The sequence below is a fragment of the Bidens hawaiensis genome, unplaced genomic scaffold (genome assembly GCF_021521415.1).
Source record: "Bidens hawaiensis isolate Kalapana, Puna unplaced genomic scaffold, B.hawaiensis_p1.1 tig00049148_1, whole genome shotgun sequence".
NCBI classification, from domain to species: domain Eukaryota; kingdom Viridiplantae; phylum Streptophyta; class Magnoliopsida; order Asterales; family Asteraceae; genus Bidens; species Bidens hawaiensis.
In genome coordinates this window covers 37,478-56,515 of record NW_027498799.1, presented here as the reverse complement: position 1 = coordinate 56,515, position 19,038 = coordinate 37,478, and the positions used below count along the sequence as shown (strand labels likewise).

General features: G+C 42.9%; 1 protein-coding gene across 1 annotated transcript; it reads right to left on the bottom strand.

Moving 5' to 3' along the window:
* Positions 1 to 581: 581 nt before the first annotated feature.
* On the bottom strand, positions 582 to 17,079 carry LOC143597857 (uncharacterized). The gene is made up of 4 exons (XM_077076237.1): positions 16,965 to 17,079; positions 2,418 to 2,505; positions 2,089 to 2,170; positions 582 to 1,022 (listed from the first exon to the last, which is right to left on the bottom strand). The coding sequence occupies exons 1-4, from the start codon at positions 17,077 to 17,079 to the stop codon at positions 828 to 830; spliced, it is 480 nt and encodes a 159-aa protein (XP_076932352.1). The 3' UTR covers positions 582 to 827.
* Positions 17,080 to 19,038: the final 1,959 nt, after the last annotated feature.

Sequence of the window (19,038 nt, the reverse complement as noted above, 5' to 3'; positions counted from 1 at the left end):
CTTTACCGAGTTATGTACGGAATGGATAGGTGAATATAGAAAAGGCAGTACCCTTACGTGGTCACTTCACTTAGATGTATGTCAATTTGATAATTCCTCCATGACTCGACATTGACTTAAGTAGTGGCTAGCATTCTCAGTATTTTTAAGTGTTTATTGTTTAGTTTGGCCAATTTTAACAATTATTCTAGGTCAAATTACTGACTAGGCTAGCAGTAATTTTAATGATCAATTTCAATGATGTAGATGCGGCATTTTGGTTATAATCTTTTAATTTGTTTATATAAACTTTAGAAATAATGCAAATCCTTATTATATATATAACACATATAATACCTCCATATCCCCAAAATGAAAAAGAAAAATCAATAATAAAGTTAAAATCACTAAAACTAAACCTTAAATAGAAAACTACATGAATCTCATACGGTGGTTCGGTTCAAACAGTTTCAACAGTTTATTGACGCCCTAACCTTGATTGCGTTATAGAAAACATATTATTCTCTCATTTATGTGTTTTTCAATGCATCCACCTACGAAAGTAATCATTTCCGATACTCGTTTCATAAGGATCGCACTAGGCACACTCTTACTCATGTTATGTGGAGACTATAAAGCATGAATTGAAGTCCTAAAACACTAGTGCTTACGATAGCAGGTATATTATGTACCCTGCTCAAATGATGCATATTTGATCTTACATATTTACCCTCTTTTATATCTTCCAAAACTGAGAATCTTGCACCATTTGAATTTCATTTGCTAGATCATTTAGCCATTTCACTTCCGATGATGGTTGAAGACTTTTAAGGATGATCTAACGCGTATTAGGATCTACGATGATGGAAGCAGCCTTTGACAGAACTTGTGACAAGTCTATGTAAGCTCCTGAATTTGTGGGAGTTTCTTGGAGAAACATCCTTGGACATGTTCCTTCTCATTTCTTCGGCTTTCTTTTGTGCAGCTCTATGTCTGTTCAATATTTTATCCAAAGATGCCGACTTCTTCTTTTCCAGTTTCATCTGATTAAACAAGAAAAATACAAATAGTTATAAGCTGGTGTTCACGATTCAGTTTAAAATCGTGAAACCATCCAAACCAGTCATCAGTTTGGTTTCATGGTCGATTTTTTTTTCTGTCAGTCGGTTTAATTTTTTTCAAACTGCAGCAAACCATTTGGTTAACAGTTTACAAACTGGTTATATAAAATTGGACCGGACCGGACCGTAAGATGTGATTATATTTTAACTTGTTAAATACTCCGTAGTTCATAAAAAAATAATTTCAAATATTTATAATACAACAAATTAAAATTAAATTCGGTTAACTCTATTTAAATTAAGTAAACCAGGCTACTGCCTAACTCCTATACTTGCCGAGTGACTAGGGGTGTAAACGAACCGAACGTTCAGTGACTCGTTCGTGAACTGATCCGGAGGGAAGCTCAATTATTTATTAAATGTTTGAACAAGAAGAAGATATGTTCATATAGTTAAATGAACGAACATGAACACATCTCCCAGTCATTCATTATGTTCGTGAACCTTCGTTTACGTTCAATCATTTAAATTCTTTTATGTCCGTTAGTATACGTTTGTTTGAGTTCGTTCTTTTACGTTCGTTAATGTATTCATTTAATTTTTTTGGCCCATTATAACTTAGACTAGTTTCAATAACTCTTTAGACCAATGTACTGTTGTTCACATATACATGGAATTGGTTTTAGCTTAATTATGTTCATTTATTTATGTTTAGTGACGTTCATTCGTTTACATTCGTTAACCATTCATTTATACTGTTAACAAACGAGCATACATGAAGACGAACAAGAAATCCTTGTTCGTTTAACTGTTTGTGTTAGATCATTTGCTGAACAAACACGAACATGCTCTGTTCGTGTTCATGCGGTTCAGTATGCCATATTTTGTATTCAAAAGCTGCCAAATATTTAAAAATGGTGAAAACTATAATAGTAACAGATAAACATCATAGAGACACGAAGACAAGAAGAACGTAACATACAGTGATACACACACACACACAAAGTATAGGTGTTTAGTATATTGTTTACCAAAGTACCAAACACACCTCAAGTTTCCGGATAGATGCCTCCGCTTTTGCATTTTGGAGATTCTCCCAGGCAGTTATCCTCGCTTCCTCTTTCTGGAGCCTACAGGTTACAAGACAAGAAATTTATTATTCTTGTCACATACTATAGTACTACACCTAATAAACAAAAGTCAGCTGCTACGTGTCATAATTCTGTGAGCCCAACGCTTCTCTCATTTCACTTTACACCCATTTTTAATACATAAATTCACATTTGCAACAATTAATAATGAAAATTTCCTTTATTTAATATTTCGTTTATTCAAATAATATATACGCAGGCGTATTAGTTATTATTAGAGACATACTTTGACAGTTTCATAGCTCCTTCTGTATTATTCCATGTTAAAGCCAAGTCATTAGCGCTTGGTGATTGTGAAGAAACACTAAGTGACCCTGGAAGATTACGGATAATCTTAGGGTTAAGTAGATATTTCCCACGAGGGTTAGGTCCGGCAAAGATAGTTATTCTTCTCGACCTGCAAAACAGACACCGTGAGCTCGTCACTGAGAATGGGGGGGGGGGGGTTCCTCCTTGTGACCACCCTCCGGCGTGAGAATCAGACTAGATTGCTCTGAATATAAATGTATATTGAGAGAAATAGCTAGAGAGATGATAAGATGATATGAGATCCTAATACCGTTCCAAGGTGTTGGAGTATTTATAGTCGAAGGTAGGTTTCCAAGCAGGTACGGCCAGCTGTATAATATTCCTTTTCCACCAACTACGGGCTATGTTCGTGCCACGATGGGAGTTGGTGGGTAGGCAGCGGCTGATGGCGACGTTTTGTACTGGAGCGTGCTCCTCCTCGTACTATTGTCGGTGAGCTGTCACCCTGTGATTGGTTCATGGGTCGCTTTTACCAGATCTTGTCTATTTGTCCATACCTTGGTAGGTATGGTCCAAAAGATCTTCTGGAAGCGTACGGACTGGCTCTTTTGGGCGCGAATATTCCCGCCCTGCTCATTCCTTCTTCAGGTGACATTGCTGAAGTATAAGAGTTAGTGCCTTATGCGTGTAGCTTTACTGTTAGTGCGGGTAGCCTTCCTTCTTGGTTTGTACATACAGCTGCGGGAACAGGCAGGGTACTGTAGCAAGGGAGGCTTTCCTGCGGGAACAGCTGGCTTACTGCGTGTAAGGTCTTCATCTCTCTGAGCATGGTGGGTCCTGCGGATCCAGTTGGTCTTTGTGCAGACGTACCTCTTTAAGGTGAGTCTTGCGGGTCCAACTGGGCTTTGCTGGGACCTACCTCTTCAAGTCCTCCCAGTCCATTGTTCTTCTCATGAATTTTTAATAAGTGAGGTGAACTTTTGTTCTTTAAGCAAGGGGTTTTGAAAAGGGGGTTTTCGTTTTTTAAGGTTCTCCATGGGGATTCTTCCCGCAGTTTTCCTAATGTCACTTGCAGAAAATTCCCGACTTTTTCTGCCTGATCTTTGGGTATGATGTGGGTGGGTGCGTAACTTCTCCGCAAGTCGGGAGCGTCGAGTTTCACTTGTGTAGATTCTCCGCGGGGTATTGGTAGTTTTAGACATAGTGATCAGTTATGTTAAACAACCAATTCCACCTTGAAGCTTCAAACAATCTAGTTCTCAACGTTCCCGCCATGCGGGGGTGTTATTTCCCTTTCCGCAAGCATGACCCGTAAGATCCATCTTCGGTTCAATTCCCTGCAAGTGCTGAGTATGTGAAGGGTTTCGCCTTGACATTGTACCCGCACTTGTCTTACGGTTTCTTGTTTTCCAAGGTATTTTCTTAGCTTCAATTCCCTGCAAGTGCTAAGTATGTGAAGGGTTTCGCCTTGACACTGTACCCGCACTTGTTTTATGGTTTCTTGATTTCCAAGGTAAGGGGGTATATTCCCTCTTATTTTTGAATCTTTTTGAATCTTTCTGAAATTCGAAGAGTTGGTGAAAGGATAAGGACAATCCAAACGGCTGAAGGGACGTTAGCGTCTTCTGACGGTTTCAGGACGTGCAGGGAGTTATGACGACGTGACAGCATGTGGTCAATCAGGACGCTTTTTCAGGGGCGTGGGCGCGAGTTTCATGTCACGCGCCATTCTGACACCTGTTGCCAGCTTGCTTTATCCACGTGTCGCCCTTTCATTGCACATGCGCTCTCTCTATCCTCCGCATTAAATTCATCGCATTCATTGCGATGAGTATATAAGGGGGGAGAGGGTGCATCTCATTCCATACCTTCACTTCACTCTTTTCCTTTTTTAAGCGATTTCCGGCGAATACTCATCTTTTCCGGCGAGCATTCTTCTGAAACCGCTTTCTTTTTTCTTAAAAAATGTCTTCTTCCACTCACGATCCTGAGGTTAACGTCGAGGAGTCTGACGTTTACCTCGAGAACCCGACGTTTACGTCCGATAAGGACGATAAGAGTACTGCTGGCGAGTGCCAGTGTACTCTTTCTGTCGATGTGTATCAATACATCGTCAAGAAGTTCATGCTGGAGCCGTACGAGTCAGAGTTTCCGGAGCCCCACCAGACGGTGTACGATGCCCCAAAGAGCAAGATAGGGGTGTACGCCTCGTTCTTCATATATGGGAATGTAAGATTCCCATTAACGAAGTTTGTATACCGTGTTTTGGAGAAACACGGTGTGCATTTGACGGAGGTGCACCCAATGGTGATCGCTAAATTTCGCCATTTCGAATGGGTGTGCCGTATTTTGGGCATCGAGCCCCGCGTCGACCGTCTGATGACCATCTACACCTGGAGGTGCATCCAAGGTTGGTATACCCTTGTTACCCAGATCAAGGGGTTGAAGATCTGCGCTACCGAGCGTAGTCTTCGTTCTTGGAAGCGGGAGTTTTTCTTCATCTCCGCTCGCGTCGTCCCCATCGAGATGACGTTCAAGAATGGGCGGGCGCTCCCCAACCTTCACGCCTCCAATTACCAGGAGACGGAATGGTTCGCCAAGATCTCCCAGATCCAGACTCCGGTTTATCACTTCGCGGAGTCTGGGATGGTGATGCTCGGTATGAGCCGCGTGTGGAAGGATGCTGGGTCTGGGACGCCGCAAATACCCATCGTCCCTGAATACGGTTTGAACTATTTTCCTTACGGTATGCTCTGTCTTTTGTGATGGTTTAGGGTTTTTCTTCTAACATTATCATTTTTATTTCAGAGGGGAACGACTTACAGTCGCTCTTGCATCCGCGGGAGACTGGTGGTCCCGCACGGTTGGATACTCGTGATCTCGATGAGAACGAGTTGCCCATTCTAGAGCAAACGGCGGATAGATTCGTAGAGGTCTACCCACCGGGCCACGAAATTTTGAGTGCCACTCGACCAGGTAAGGAGTTTTTTAATCCTCGTCCTCTTCATGCTCAAACTTCTGCTGGAATTCCTCTGATTTTGTCATCTTCTGATGAGGGATCCGCAGATGGGCCTTTCTTTGTGAGGAAGAAGAAGGCTGCTGGCGTGAAGGGCAAGGCGAAGGTTACTTCCGTCGTCGACCTGGGAAATCAGTCTGATTCCGAGACAGAAAGTGAGGAGGCAGCGGGGAACCTTGGTGGTGGCGAGACCATTGTCTCGGAGGTTGAGACGGCTGTCACCTCCGAGCAACCAAGCGTTTTGACGGTGACTGGCGTGAAGAGGCCAGTTCCATCGGGTTCGTCTCCGCCTGTCAGGTCTTTCAAGATTAAGAAAACCCGTAAGTATATTTTTTGTGTACCTTTTCCGCATTTATTTCCGCCATTGTTTTTAATATTGTTCTTTATGCAGGAGTGGACGTATCCGCTTTCCAGAGCGGTGCGGGAGAAAGCAGTTCAGGATCCACGACGATAGGTATGGTCAACCTATCCGAGGCGATGACCCAGGCGGCTGCGCCTGTTTCTGGTGCTGGTTCAGTTGCTCATACTGTTGAAGCAACTGTTCCAGTTATGATGTCATCTCCGCCGGCCGTCAGTGCCATCTTCACTACATCCTTCACCGGACCGGCGGTGACATTTTCCGCGAGCACAGCTGCGGCGGCTACCACGGTTGTGAGTTCATCTCAAATGAGTTCATCTCCGATGGTCTCCGCCTCCATGGCTTCTGCATTGCCGCGTTCGGCGCCAGCGACTACCTCGTCCTCGGCCGGTGCTTCAGGTATGTTTAAAGTTGGGACCTCTAGACTTACCTCTGTTGATGAGGGAGTCCAACCTTTGCCTCCTTCCCATCTCCTTGACCTCTTGGATGGATATCCTTTAGGTTCAGGTGATGGGTTTAGCGGCTATCGGCCTGTTTTCGACCCTACAGGTGCGTGGGGTTACTTTGGCCTTTTATCCATTCTTATCATTTTTTCCTAACTGTTTTTTGTTTTTACAGTTTCAGATTCCAATGAGGTGTATGCTCCAAAGTGGAATATCCGCCGAGGAACAACCCTAAGGACGGCTGCGGACTGTGTCGACTGGGCGCGCCATGCCGCTCCAAGCGGTGCGTTGGGGGAGGCAATGGCTAGCTACCAGAAGGGTAGGCTGTCCAATGAGCTACGAATCCTTCTCGCCCAGATGCAGCCGCGCGTCGAGTTGCTTTGTCGTGAAAACGACAAGTTAAAGACTGCGCGTAGCCTGGAGGTGGCTCAGGCGCGTTCGCTGTGGGAGGAAAACAAGAGGTTCGCTGCCATTGCTGCGGAGAAAGAGAAGGCCTTCAAGGACCTTGAGGTCGAGATCTAGGCCAGGCATGAGGCCCGTTCCAAGGCTACCCAAGCTGTTAACGAACAGCTTAGGTTGGCCAAGGAAACTGCGCGTAATGCGACCGAAAGGGCCACCAAAGCTGAAGCCATTGCTGAGCCTCTGCGCGCTGAGAATGAAGAGCTTAAAGCCAAACTAGAGAAGCTTCAGCAGGCTCATGATGCTTTGGCTTTAGAAGATGCCAAGAAGCTGCAAGAGCTCTTGGATCAGAAGGGTATGCTTGATCGCACTGAGCGCAAGCTTAAGGGCGTTGAAGAGGCTGCTGCCAAGGATGTGTTGCTTGCCAACCTCAACAAGAATGAAGCCGAACGCGCCCGCGATCAAGCCCAAGCTACCCTTCAAGAAGCTCTGACCAATAAGGGATGGCTTTTACGAGAAGCGTTGCCGCAGGTACGCATAGTTCCATAATTTCTTTGCTTTACGCTTCTTTATACTTAGAAAAGTTTTTTATATATATATATTTGTAGGTTGTGCATCGGATTTTCACGAACACATCTTATGACGATGCCATGAGTGCAGCCCTCAACGCTTCTCATGAGGATGGGGAGAAAGCTGGTTTCCTGCTTGGTCTAGGATTTGCAGAGAAGGGCATTCCGCCTTCCAACTTTCCTTTACACGATGTTGACACTGAAGCTGCCTACGACCAAGCTGTGAACCAGTATGCTGCCTTCCCGCATCCGGTTGTGGAGAAGGTGAATGAAGCTGCTGCTGCTGATGACGGGCTAGCTGTTCTCAAAGCTTTCCTTGAACCGCCGCAGCCAACTGATGGTGCGGGTTCAAGTGGGTTTGGAGGGAGTGGTCCCGAAGCTTGAACCTTGAGATCCCTTCCAACCGTTAGGGTAGATTTGTATTTTTGTAGGCGGGTAAATACCTAGCCGTTTTGTAATGTTTGAATTTTTGTTGTGAATATAAATGTTTTGTTAACGCCTTGCCTTGTAAACATTATATGATTTGCTCATTCATATTTTAGTTTAACTTAGCAATTTTCTAAGTGTTTTGAATAAGTTAACCTTTCGACACGTGTCAGATGATAGGTTAATGTTCTGTTTCCTCTATCATGATTGTGCGGGTAGGACCGTCACTTTCACTTAGTAGGATGACCAAACTTTACCTATATCTGACCTGCGTGAAGGTTTTCCTCATCTTCCCCTTAGAAATATTTACTGTTTTTGTGTTTATGCTGGTTGTGCCGCTTTCTACACGCAACGACTTACTTCCTTCCTCACTTATTTATGCGGTGAATACCGGCATATCAGTGTGGTCAGTTCATAAGTATAAAGGTAAGGCTATCAACACAATGTGATAAGGAGATTCATTTCCATTAGAAGTGGCTCTAGGCCTTTTCTTTACAAGTTTGGAATTGATCTACATGTAACATCTGCGTAATTGAGCTCCATTCCATGTTCTTGGGATGAGGGTGCCATCGAGCCTTTCGAGCCAGTATGCGCCCTTTCCGAAAACTTCTTTAATAATGTATGGCCCCTCCCAGACCGGGGCCAGCTTTCCTGGGCGCTCTTGGTTCGAAGCCTTGTTGTTACGCAGTATGTAGTCTCCAACATTGAAGTTGCAGAGTTTGACCCGCGTGTTGTAGTACTTTCGCATTTGTCGCTTGTAGTTCTCTTCACGCGCTGCGGCTAAGTCTCTGCGTTCTTCGGTTAGCATAAGGTCTAACCGTCTTTCCGCATCATTGTCTTCTGGTTGAGTTATGACTCTTGGTGAGGGTAGACCGATCTCGACTGGAACCATGGCTTCAGTGCCATAGGTGAGGCTGAACGGGGTTTCGCCCGTGCTTGCCTTTTTTAGCGTTCTGTTCGCCCAAAGGAGGTGTGGAACTTCGTCCACCCAGCCGGATCTATGCTCCAAGAGTCTTTTCTTTATGCCGTCGACGATGCTCTTGTTTGCTCTTTCCACCTCACCATTACCCTGCGGGTGTGCCACTGAGGTAAAGGTGTGGGTGATTTGAAGTTCTTTCAGCCACTTTTGTAACTTCTGGTCAGCAAAGTTAGTGCCGTTATCGCTCACTAAATTCTGTGGAAGTCCAAAATGACAAATAATAAATTCCCAAATAAATTTTTTGATATGTTTTGCGGTTGTTTGGGCTAAGGGTTTTGCTTCTATCCACTTCGTGAAGTAGTCGATGGCTACCACTAGGAACTGAACGTTCCCTGCTGCTGTGGGAAATGGGCCTGTCACATCGATGGCCCACTTCTGGAATGGCCATGAAGAAGTGACTGGAACAAGTTCGTTTTTCGGGCGATGCGTGTTGGGTGGGTAGAGCTGGCAGGACCTACATTTTCTGATGTAGGCCAGCGCATCCGTATGCATCCCCGGCCAAAAGTATCCTGCGTTGTTTAGCTTAGCTACAACTGCGCGTGGACCTGCGTGTACTCCACAGATGCCTTCGTGTACTTCCCTTAGGAGGTAATCGGCATCTTGGTCGTCAACGCATCTGAGGAGTGGGCCCAGAAAATTACGCCTGTAAAGTATGTCATCAACAAGTTGATAGTTCAGTGATTTACAGCGTATCTTTCATGCCTGTGTCTTTGACTCTGGTAGTATACCCGCCGCAAGGTAATTTATGATTGGTGTCATCCACGTTTCCGTGCCGGTTTGGATGACACAAGTTTCCTTGTGCGGGACTGATGGTGCTCCAAGGAGTTCGACGCGGATGTCCTTTCCCAAGTGGGTGAATGCTAACGATGCAAGCTTGCTTAACGCATCCGCAGATTTGTTTTCTCTTCGCTTGATGTGCATAACTTTGCAATCGTTGAAATCGCGCATAAGGGTTTTTGCTTGTGCGAGGTACAGGGCCATTGTGTCGTTCACGGCCGTGTACGTCCCGTTTATCTGGTTGGCCACTAACATGGAATCCACGTGGGCTTCCAAGTTTTTCACCCCCATTTTACGCGCAATTCTTAACCCGGCCAAGAATGCTTCGTACTCCGCTTCGTTATTCGTACTTGGGAAATCCATCCGAATAGCGTAAGTGTACCCTTGGCCTACTGGGTTAGTTAGTTTTAACCCTGCGCCTGAACCCTCGTTGTTGGCTGCTCCATCAGTATAGAGTCGTCAGACATCATCAATGTCTTGTGCTGGAGAGGGTTGAGCCTCTTCCTGGCACTCTTTTTCCCGCGAAGCGGGGACTTCTGCAATAAAGTCGGCCAAGACCTGGCCTTTTATGGCTGGTCTTGGCTTGTACTTTATCGCGTATTCCCCCAATTCAATTGCCCATTTGGCTAGGCGCCCTGACAACTCGGGTTTGCCTAGGACGTTTGCAAGTTTGAAGTTGGTGAGAATGGTGATTGGGTGGCCTTGGAAATATCGTCTTAGCCTGCGTGAAGCCTGTACAAGCGCTAAGACTAATTTTTCCAGGGTAGAGTACCGGGTTTCTACGTCTGTCAAGACGCGGCTAACATAGTAGATAGGCATCTGGATGCCTTTTCGTTCTACTAGTAGGACTGCCCCGGTTGCTCAGTCTGTGGCGGAGAGGTAGAGAATTAATTCCTCCCCCACTTCTGGTGCTGTGAGTGTTGGGAGTTCGATCAAGCGTGACCGAATCTCTTGAAAAGCTGCTTCCGCTTCTGGTGTCCAGCGGAAGTGCGTTTTCTTTAAGCAATTTCTCAATGTTGACACAAATGGGAACGACCTATCCGCATGGTTTGCCAAAAAGCGGTTAAGTGCGACTAGTCGTCCATTCAGTGTCTGGGCTTGTTTGATGGTAGTAGGTGATTCCATTTTCATAATGGCTTCAACCTTTTCAGGGTTCGCTCTGAAGCCATCTTTGGTAACGATGACTCCTAAGAACTTCCCTTCTTCCATCCCAAAAGAACACTTGCTCGGGTTGAGCTTCATGTTTATCTTTCTGAGCGTGTTGAAAGTTTCTTCGATGTCTTTCAACATCTCTCCTGGCTCAAGGCTTTTGATGACCAAGTCATCCATGTAAACTTCTAAGTTCCTCCCGATTTGGGCGTGGAACTCTTTGTCCATCAGGCGTTGGTACGTGGACCCAGCATTCTTAAGTCTGAATGGCATCATTTGATAACAAAATGTGCCATCGGGCGTCCGAAACGCGGTTTTGTCCTGATCGTCAACGGCCATGTGGATTTGATGGTACCCTTTATATGCATCAAGGAAGCATTTAAGGTGAATCGGTGCTAACGAATCTACCTTAAGGTCAATTTCGGGTAACGGGTAACAATCCTTGGGGCATGCTTTGTTTAGGTCTTTAAAATCTATGCACATGCGCCATTGTTTGTTGGATTTCGGTACCATGACGGGATTTGCAACCCATGTTTGATATTTACTAACGCGTACGATGCCTGCGTCAAAGAGTTCCTTGACTTGGGTTCTACACGCGTTAGCCTGTTCCGCACCCATTACGCGACGCTTTTGTATGACCGGCGTAAAAGCCAGAGCACACTTGAGCTTATGCTCCGCCTTACTTCGGGGTACACCAGTCATGTCAGCAGGTATCCCCGCGAAGATGTCAGCATTTTTTTGCAATAAGCGTTTGAGTAAGGTGCGTGTGGGATTAGTGATTGTTGGTCCAATGGTAACGACCTGGTCAGGGTATTTGCCATTGAAGGCCCATTCTTCTGGCTCGGTAATGGTCGGTTTAGCCATCTTTGGTTTGGGTTTAGATGAGACAGATGCGATGCATACCTGGGGAATACCCGTGATCATCGCGACACCCTCAGCTGTTGGCCATCCCATCATGCCATGGACCGAAGACACCACGGCATTAAATCTCGCCATCCCATCTCTCCCGAAGAGAATGTCGTATGTGTGGTGTGGCTTCCTCATTACAACGAAGTCCACGTCTTCTGTGTTGGAGTACTTCCCGTCCGTGAGAGTGACGGGGAAAGATAGGATACCCAAGGGGGTGTTTGTGCTGCCGTCAAACCCTTTCATCGAGGCGTAAACCGTTTCTAGGCGTTCTTTGTCTTCGTCGTCTAGCTTGTCGAAGAACTGCCTATACATGACCGTTGAAGAAGCGCCGTTATCAGCAAGAGTGCGGGAGGTGATGTAGTGCCCCAGCTGGCTTTTGATGACTATGGGGCCTTCTTTGTTGGGTCCTCCTGGCACACGCGGGAAGCGCACTTCAGCTTCCTTCCACGCACTTGGCTCTGTTGTTCGTCGTTTTCTTCCTCTGACGTTGCCATGAACCATGTGAATGCTGATGTCGATGGGCTTTCGTCCGTTGCCCTTGTACCGATTGTCATTCCTCCCTCCGTTCTTGATTGACGCCACGAGGTGTGTAAGTTTTCCAACTTTGACGAATGTTTCGACGATATCCTTCAAAGATGTGCATTCCTCCGTGGTGTGGCCTTTGGTCCCAAGGAAGTCACAGGATTTGCTCTGATCAGCGTTATGACGCTGTCGGATTATTGGAGCCTTTGGCCATGGGAGTTTCTCGGTGGCAAATATCTCGGTGACGCTTTTGGTGAGTAGCGTCCATCTGGGATTCCGGTTTGACGAGTGCGTGTTGTCCCTTCCGCCTAAGAGAGGGCGAGAGCTGGATGAGGTGTCAAAGTTTATCCTTGACTGCCAAATACCAAGCTTCCTCTTCTTATTTTGTCCGGCGGTACGGACGCTATTTTCTCTTGTTTTCTGCGTGTAGAGGTTTGTGCTTTGGGGAAGGTTTCTACCCAGTTGCTTCTCCGTCTCGGCGAAGCGTTTAGCTGCCGTCATGATGGCATCCCACGTGGATGGCATGCCATCTTTACCCGTCAACGTGCGGATGAGCTCTGGGTATTCAGCGCCCTGGATGAAAGCGGCGCGAACAAGATCTTCACTAATGGTGCCTAGACTTAGCTTCTTTGAGTTGAAGCGAGTGATGAAGTCTAGCAAAGATTCGTCTTCCTTTCTGACGCAGTTGAGGATCGTCCACTGTTCTTCAGTATATTTTCTTTGTTGACTGAAGTGCTGGCTGAACTTGTGCTGGAAGTCTGCCCAATCATAGATGTGGTGGACCGGTAGACGATCAAACCACGCTCTGGCTGCCCCGACGAGCGTCATCTGGAACATGTAGCACCATGTGGGTTCCGTCCAATTGCTGACGGTTGCCCCCGCTATAAATCTGTTCAAGTGATCGTCCGGGTCAGATAAGCCATCGTAAGTGCCTATGTTGGACATCTGTTTGGCACTCTTTGGAGCGATTGCTTCCGCAATGTCTCTTGCAAACTTGGACGTTCCCGCATTTGCAACAGTCGGTCTGAAAGTTTTGGAGAAGTCACGTGGGTTTCCACCCGCGTTTTTTGGTTTGAAAGTTTCTCCAAAATTTCTTCTCTGGTGGAAGTCTGCTTCTTTACGGTTCCCTTTCGCCTTATGACGAGGGTTTGTGTCACTGTCAGATTCTTCCCAATCATCATCCAAATACTCGCAATCATTGCTCATGTTGAGCTGTTGTCGAGTGCTTCCGAATTCGTCATTGGCCTGTTGGAGTGAACGTAAACGTTCATCCAACTCGGCTTGGAATTCTTTCTGACGTGCCTCCGCCCAAGCTTTAACTTGTTCTAGTGTTTGGCGGGAAGCCTCGTCTGTTGTTTCTCCAACTGGGTATCAATGAATCCCAGGGGAGGATTGTTTACTGCACTTGCCCCGGCTTGGGTAACCGGGGTAGTGTTCGTAAAAATCGTGTATTCACCGGTGTTTCCCCCAGTAGCTGGGGTTGTGGTTACCGGAGTTTCCTGGTCACTCGGTGGCCTTGGTATCGGAGTAATCTTAACCATCTTTCCAGAAGTTTAAAAAAACTGAGAATTAGTTCTAGCTTAATGCACGGATGGCGCCAATGAAGAAACACTAAGTGACCCCGGCAAATTACGGATAATCTTAGGGTTAAGTAGATGTTTCCCACGAGGGTTAGGTCCGGCAAAGATGGTTATTCTTCTCGACCTGCAAAACAGACACCGTGAGCTCGTCACTGAGAAGGGGGGGTTCCTCCTTGTGACCACCCTCCGGCGTGAGAATCAGACTAGATTGCTCTGAATATAAATGTATATTGAGAGAAATAGCTAGAGAGAAGATAAGATGATATGAGATCCTAATACCGTTCCAAGGTGTTAGAGTATTTATAGCCGAAGGTAGGTTTCCAAGCAGGTACGGCCAGCTGTATAATATTCCTTTTCCATCAACTACGGGCTATGTTCGTGCCACGATAGGAGTTGGTGGGTAGGCAGCGGCTGATGGCGACGTTTTGTACTGGAGTGTGCTCCTCCTCGTACTATTGTCGGTGAGCTGTCACCCTGTGATTGGTTCATGGGTCGCTTTTACCAGATCTTGTCTATTTGTCCATACCTTGGTAGGTATGGTACAAAAGATCTTCTGGAAGCGTACGGACTGGCTCTTTTGGGCGCGAATATTCCCGCCCTGCTCATTCCTTCTTCAGGTGACATTGCTGAAGTATAAGAGTTAGTGCCTTATGCGTGTAGCTTTACTGTTAGTGCGGGTAGCCTTCCTTCTTGGTTTGTACCTACAGCTGCGGGAACAGGCAGGGTACTGTAGCAAGGGAGGCTTTCCTGCGGGAACAGCTGGCTTACTGCCTGTAAGGTCTTCATCTCTCTGAGCATGGTGGGTCCTGCGGATCCAGTTGGTCTTTGTGCAGACGTACCTCTTTAAGGTGAGTCTTGCGGGTCCAACTGGGCTTTGCTGGGACCTACCTCTTCAGATTGAGTATTCTTGATTTTCATTTTGTGTCTTTTTGATTGTTTAGTCATAGTGGTTCCTTTGTCCACCTGGACATCCCGGATGTCCACTCTAGCAGAATGGTGCACAGGTGGTGGAGGTGTAAGTGTTGGGGAGGCTTCGGGGCTCATCTGAGTTGCCATATCGCGCCGTGAAACTACACGCGATACACCATTTGCATCTGTAAGCAGGCTTCAAACAGATGAATGAGATGACACAAGTTTTGTAATTCAAATTAAGATTATTATAAGTGATGTGCAAAAACCACACCATAACCGGAATAACCGAACGTCCGAACCCAATCGAATACAAAAGGTTTGGTTTTATGTGTTTTTAAAAAGCCGATTTTTCTATTCAATTTTGGCCTTACTATCAACCAAAAACCAAACTATGAACCAACATAACCGAACTGTAACTTAAGATTTTGATTTTAAGAAATTTATAAGAAGTTAATGAATGTAGTTGCCAAAAAAAAATGTGTAAGAATTGATTAATTATTAGTTTACAAAACGATTTATGCGTAACTTCATTATATTCGTGTACCTTTTTTTGCCTTTTCCGGTGAACAAAACCGAAACCGAACCATTGTAAAAAGTACCGATAAACGAAAACCGAACCGTAACAGAAAAGAGATAAACAAATCCAATAAAATAAACGGAAGTTTGGTTTTATGTTTTAAACCGATTTTTTGGTTCAGTATTGTTTCTTGCCATCTACCCAAAACCGAAAAATAAAAAATAAAATAACTAAACTCTATCCGAAAAAATCAATTTTGTGGGAAACTTCACACATTAGAAACTAAGTTTACTGTTTCACCAAAGTTAACGTATAAGAAATTAATAAACGGTGTAGTTGAATTTTAGGTATAAATCATTACTATATATAATGCACCAAAGAGGGTCAAATTAAGACGCCATCTTTAAGTAATTTACAAGAATTAATGCATTATGTACAAGACTAATTAGGACAAAAATGTAATTGTAACATAAAAATCTCACGTGCATTTTCAATTCTTCAAAATAGTTACAAGTTTCATCCCTTAAAGTTATAACTTTGGTCATTTGTCTTTTACTTATATATTATTTTATTTTCACTTTTAACCCAATTACCCCCACGATTTTACAACGATCATAACTTTTTCGTACGTTAATATTTTTTAAAATAAATGGCATCATAAAAACGAGCATTTTATTATCTTTAATTAGAGTATGATATTGTTGTAGTTTTCGAAGTAAAAAAATTTATGCAAAAGTGTTTGCGGTTTGCTTTTGATGGTTTTAAATTAGACCATGAGCCAACTTTACCCATTTTTTATTGTCGTCGAAAACCGAAACTAAACTGTTTCTAATTAAAACCCAACTAAACCGAACCATTACCAACGATTAGGTTCTAATATAGTTTGTACTTCGATAAAAAAATTTGAGTTTAAAATTTAAAATAAAAATTATAAATCTACATATGCATTCACTTCAAACTAAACATCAACTAATACGTTATTAAGAGAATCATACTATGAACAAAGATAACTTTGGTGACATGAATAATAAACTTTATTAGAATAAATAGAATGTGAAATCATAACAAGAACAAAGATTATAAAAAAACCATACTGAAATTTTGGTTAAATTAAAGTTGTGATAGACGATTTTGCTCGTATTAAATAAAACTTCGGTTAACTATATTTTAACCATGTCTAATATATATTATATCTAATGCTAAATAAGTAAATAATTAACATTTTAATATGTATGGTCAGCTCCGGTTTCAACCGTGAAACCAAACTGGTGAACAGTCTTACATTTTTAAACAAAATAATGAACACCCAAAAATTTGTTATATGATTATAAAAGTATGTGTTTCCGGTTTCCCGCTGCATCGCGCGGGCACTCTTCTAGTGTTTAACAATCAATTAAATTATTTAACAAAAACAATCTAGGCCCAAGTTCATTACTTTGGGCTATCCTTTTAGGCTCAGAATTGTCAATCCCAAATGGTAAACCGGAGAAACTGAAACAGAACCAAACCCATTATAAAATCAAAAACCAAATGGTGTTCAAAATCCCAAGACCCAGATTTTTGGTTTTAGATTGGTTTAAGCCCAAAACGGGATCCTGACGGAACCAAAATAACCAAACCCAATAAACAAAAACCAACAGTTGGTTTATGTTTTTAAAAAAATGATTCTTCGGTTCAGTTCTAGTTTTCTTATCAACCGAAATAACCGAACGATAATTGAAAATTTGATTTAAGTAATTTATAAGAAATTAATAAATGATGTAGGTAGAAATATTTAGGTTCACATGGCTAACAATAAATATCAGCAAAAAATTTAGACACATTCTTCATCGCGGGCTATTTTTTCCCCAAAATTTTCAACTTCAAATGGTAAACAACCGAAGCAATTGTAAAATTTTCAGGAGCCACACACCCGTGTAAAACGAATTACCTTTCAATGGTAAGCAATTTCAATAGAAAAGATTGTACCTTGAGAATAATCAAGCATCATCTCAGAAAGCCGCCCGTTGGCAACATTAGTCACCAAAACCCCAGGTGACCCCATACTAGTCCCACCTTGAAGCGCGGGTGAATAGCCCCCCATGGGGCTCGTAATCCAGCGCTGGGCATCGTCCCACTTGGACGGCAGGGTTCTGCCAGAACACCAACCCTTTTGAAACCCTACGGGACTGGAGTTACGGAAGGATGATGGGTTTTTGTTGCAGGATTGTAGCTGAGGTGAATAGTAGACCTGCCGCATTGGATGCTGCTATACTCTGATTTGAGATTGCTTAATTTATGATTATATATGATTTTGGTGCCGGAAAAGACAGCCTGCCTGAATCGGAACAAGAGATAGAGATAGAGATAGATCTTTGTGACAATGGCCCCTCACTACGGAGAGACTGTTTCCACTCACATTCAAATATACATATACATACACACATGCATATGTATGCCTACTAATATTATATATATATTCAATGGTTGGAGAAATCGGCTGCTATTGACAATTTGCCATCCTGTATAAATACTGATCATCTTCGTGACCACCAATGTGCAACAACCAAATTGTAACTACCGACAGGTGTTTGTAAGTATCCCAATACCTGACTACTAGACGAGACATATTGGTTTTTACCAGAAATACCGTTAAGGAGGAATTTATGGGAGGACCTTTTGAGTTATAAGATCTTACGCCTTAACTTGTCACCCATGAGATGAACCAAAAGGTTTTTTGCTTGTATATTTATGTTTTAAAACTATACACGAATTTGACCGAATTTAGAAAATCGATTTGCATTTAAAAAGAACACAAATTCGTTTATTAAATATCGATTTCTTGATAAAACCTGTGAATTGTGTGATTCTAGAATTATGAACAAAAGTGATAAAATAGTGTATTTGGATCAAGTAGTGTATATCTATTCTGGATTCGGAAATAATCTGGTTAGGATACCGACCCAATTTTGAAAAACGGAAGACGAATTCAAATTCTGTTAGAGTACGAAATTCAACTTTTTTCTTTTTTTTAATTTCGGTTCAAATAATGAATCCCATTAACTCAACAAACTACAAATTTAGGTAACCAATATCATTAGTTTTTTTAGTAGTTGGTCAAATTTTATTTTAAAAAAGTCTTTACTCTTTACGGATTATAATTAAAATTTTGTGGTTAGCGGGACCATGCAAAAATGGGAGGCTAAGACGAAGTTGAGTCAAAATTATGCATTTAATCATTTGTTTATATTGAAAGTTTTTATTATTATTTTTATCTTCAATAATTATTCTTTTCAAATTTTTTTTTCAAACATCTGTTACTAATTTCTTCCTTTTGATGGACAAACATTAGAATGGGAAGTTAAATGCAGTCTTGTGAGCCATGTTAGAGTAATTTTCATCTTTTTTTGCCCCAAAATATTCAAGTTTGGAACACTCTCATTCGCAGGCCAATTTTAGTTATTCATTCTCTCTCTATTTAACTTGGTCTGGTTCAACACAACTAAATATTGAAAGATGATTCGAACACTGATGGTTTGTTGGTTGGGGAGTCAAGCAAAGAAATGAACGTCCCGGATCTAGTTTGTCGATTTTAATCTTGTCCTCCAAAAGTACGTATTTAACCTCTAATTGTTAAGTTATTTTCCATAATAATGTGTGTGCAGGGCCGTCTCTGAGAATACAAAGACTCTCGCAGACCCTGTGCGAGTATAAAAAATAGGCCCCTAAATATAACATTATTTTTGAATATGAACAAGAAAATGACAATTTATCGGTCTTTTTGGGTTAATAGACAAATATGTTTTATTCTTTAGATTAGTCGAAACTAAGTAGGAGTTTATTTTACAAGTTTTTAGCTGGGGTTTAAATTTATTGATAGGCTTATGTTAAAAAAATATGTATATAATAAATCTTAATATAAAGATAGAATTCAACTATGTAAAGTTATATGGTCCCAACAAGTAGAAAAGAAAAGAACTTTGGTGTTGTGGATCATGTAGCAGCTCCAAGAAAAAAAGAAAAAAAAAAAAAAAAAAAAACTGAAAGCTACTAAGACTCGAAC

Excerpts from the sequence above, each read along its gene's own strand:
- LOC143597857 (XM_077076237.1), bottom strand. The coding sequence starts at position 17,079 with ATGGGGGGCTATTCACCCGCGCTTCAAGGTGGGACTAGTATGGGGTCA. Across the intron at positions 2,171-2,417 it reads GGAGCTATGAAACTGTCAAA|GCTCCAGAAAGAGGAAGCGA; the intron begins GTATGTCTCTAA and ends TGTAACCTGTAG. Across the intron at positions 1,023-2,088 it reads CATCTATCCGGAAACTTGAG|ATGAAACTGGAAAAGAAGAA; the intron begins GTGTGTTTGGTA and ends TTGTTTAATCAG.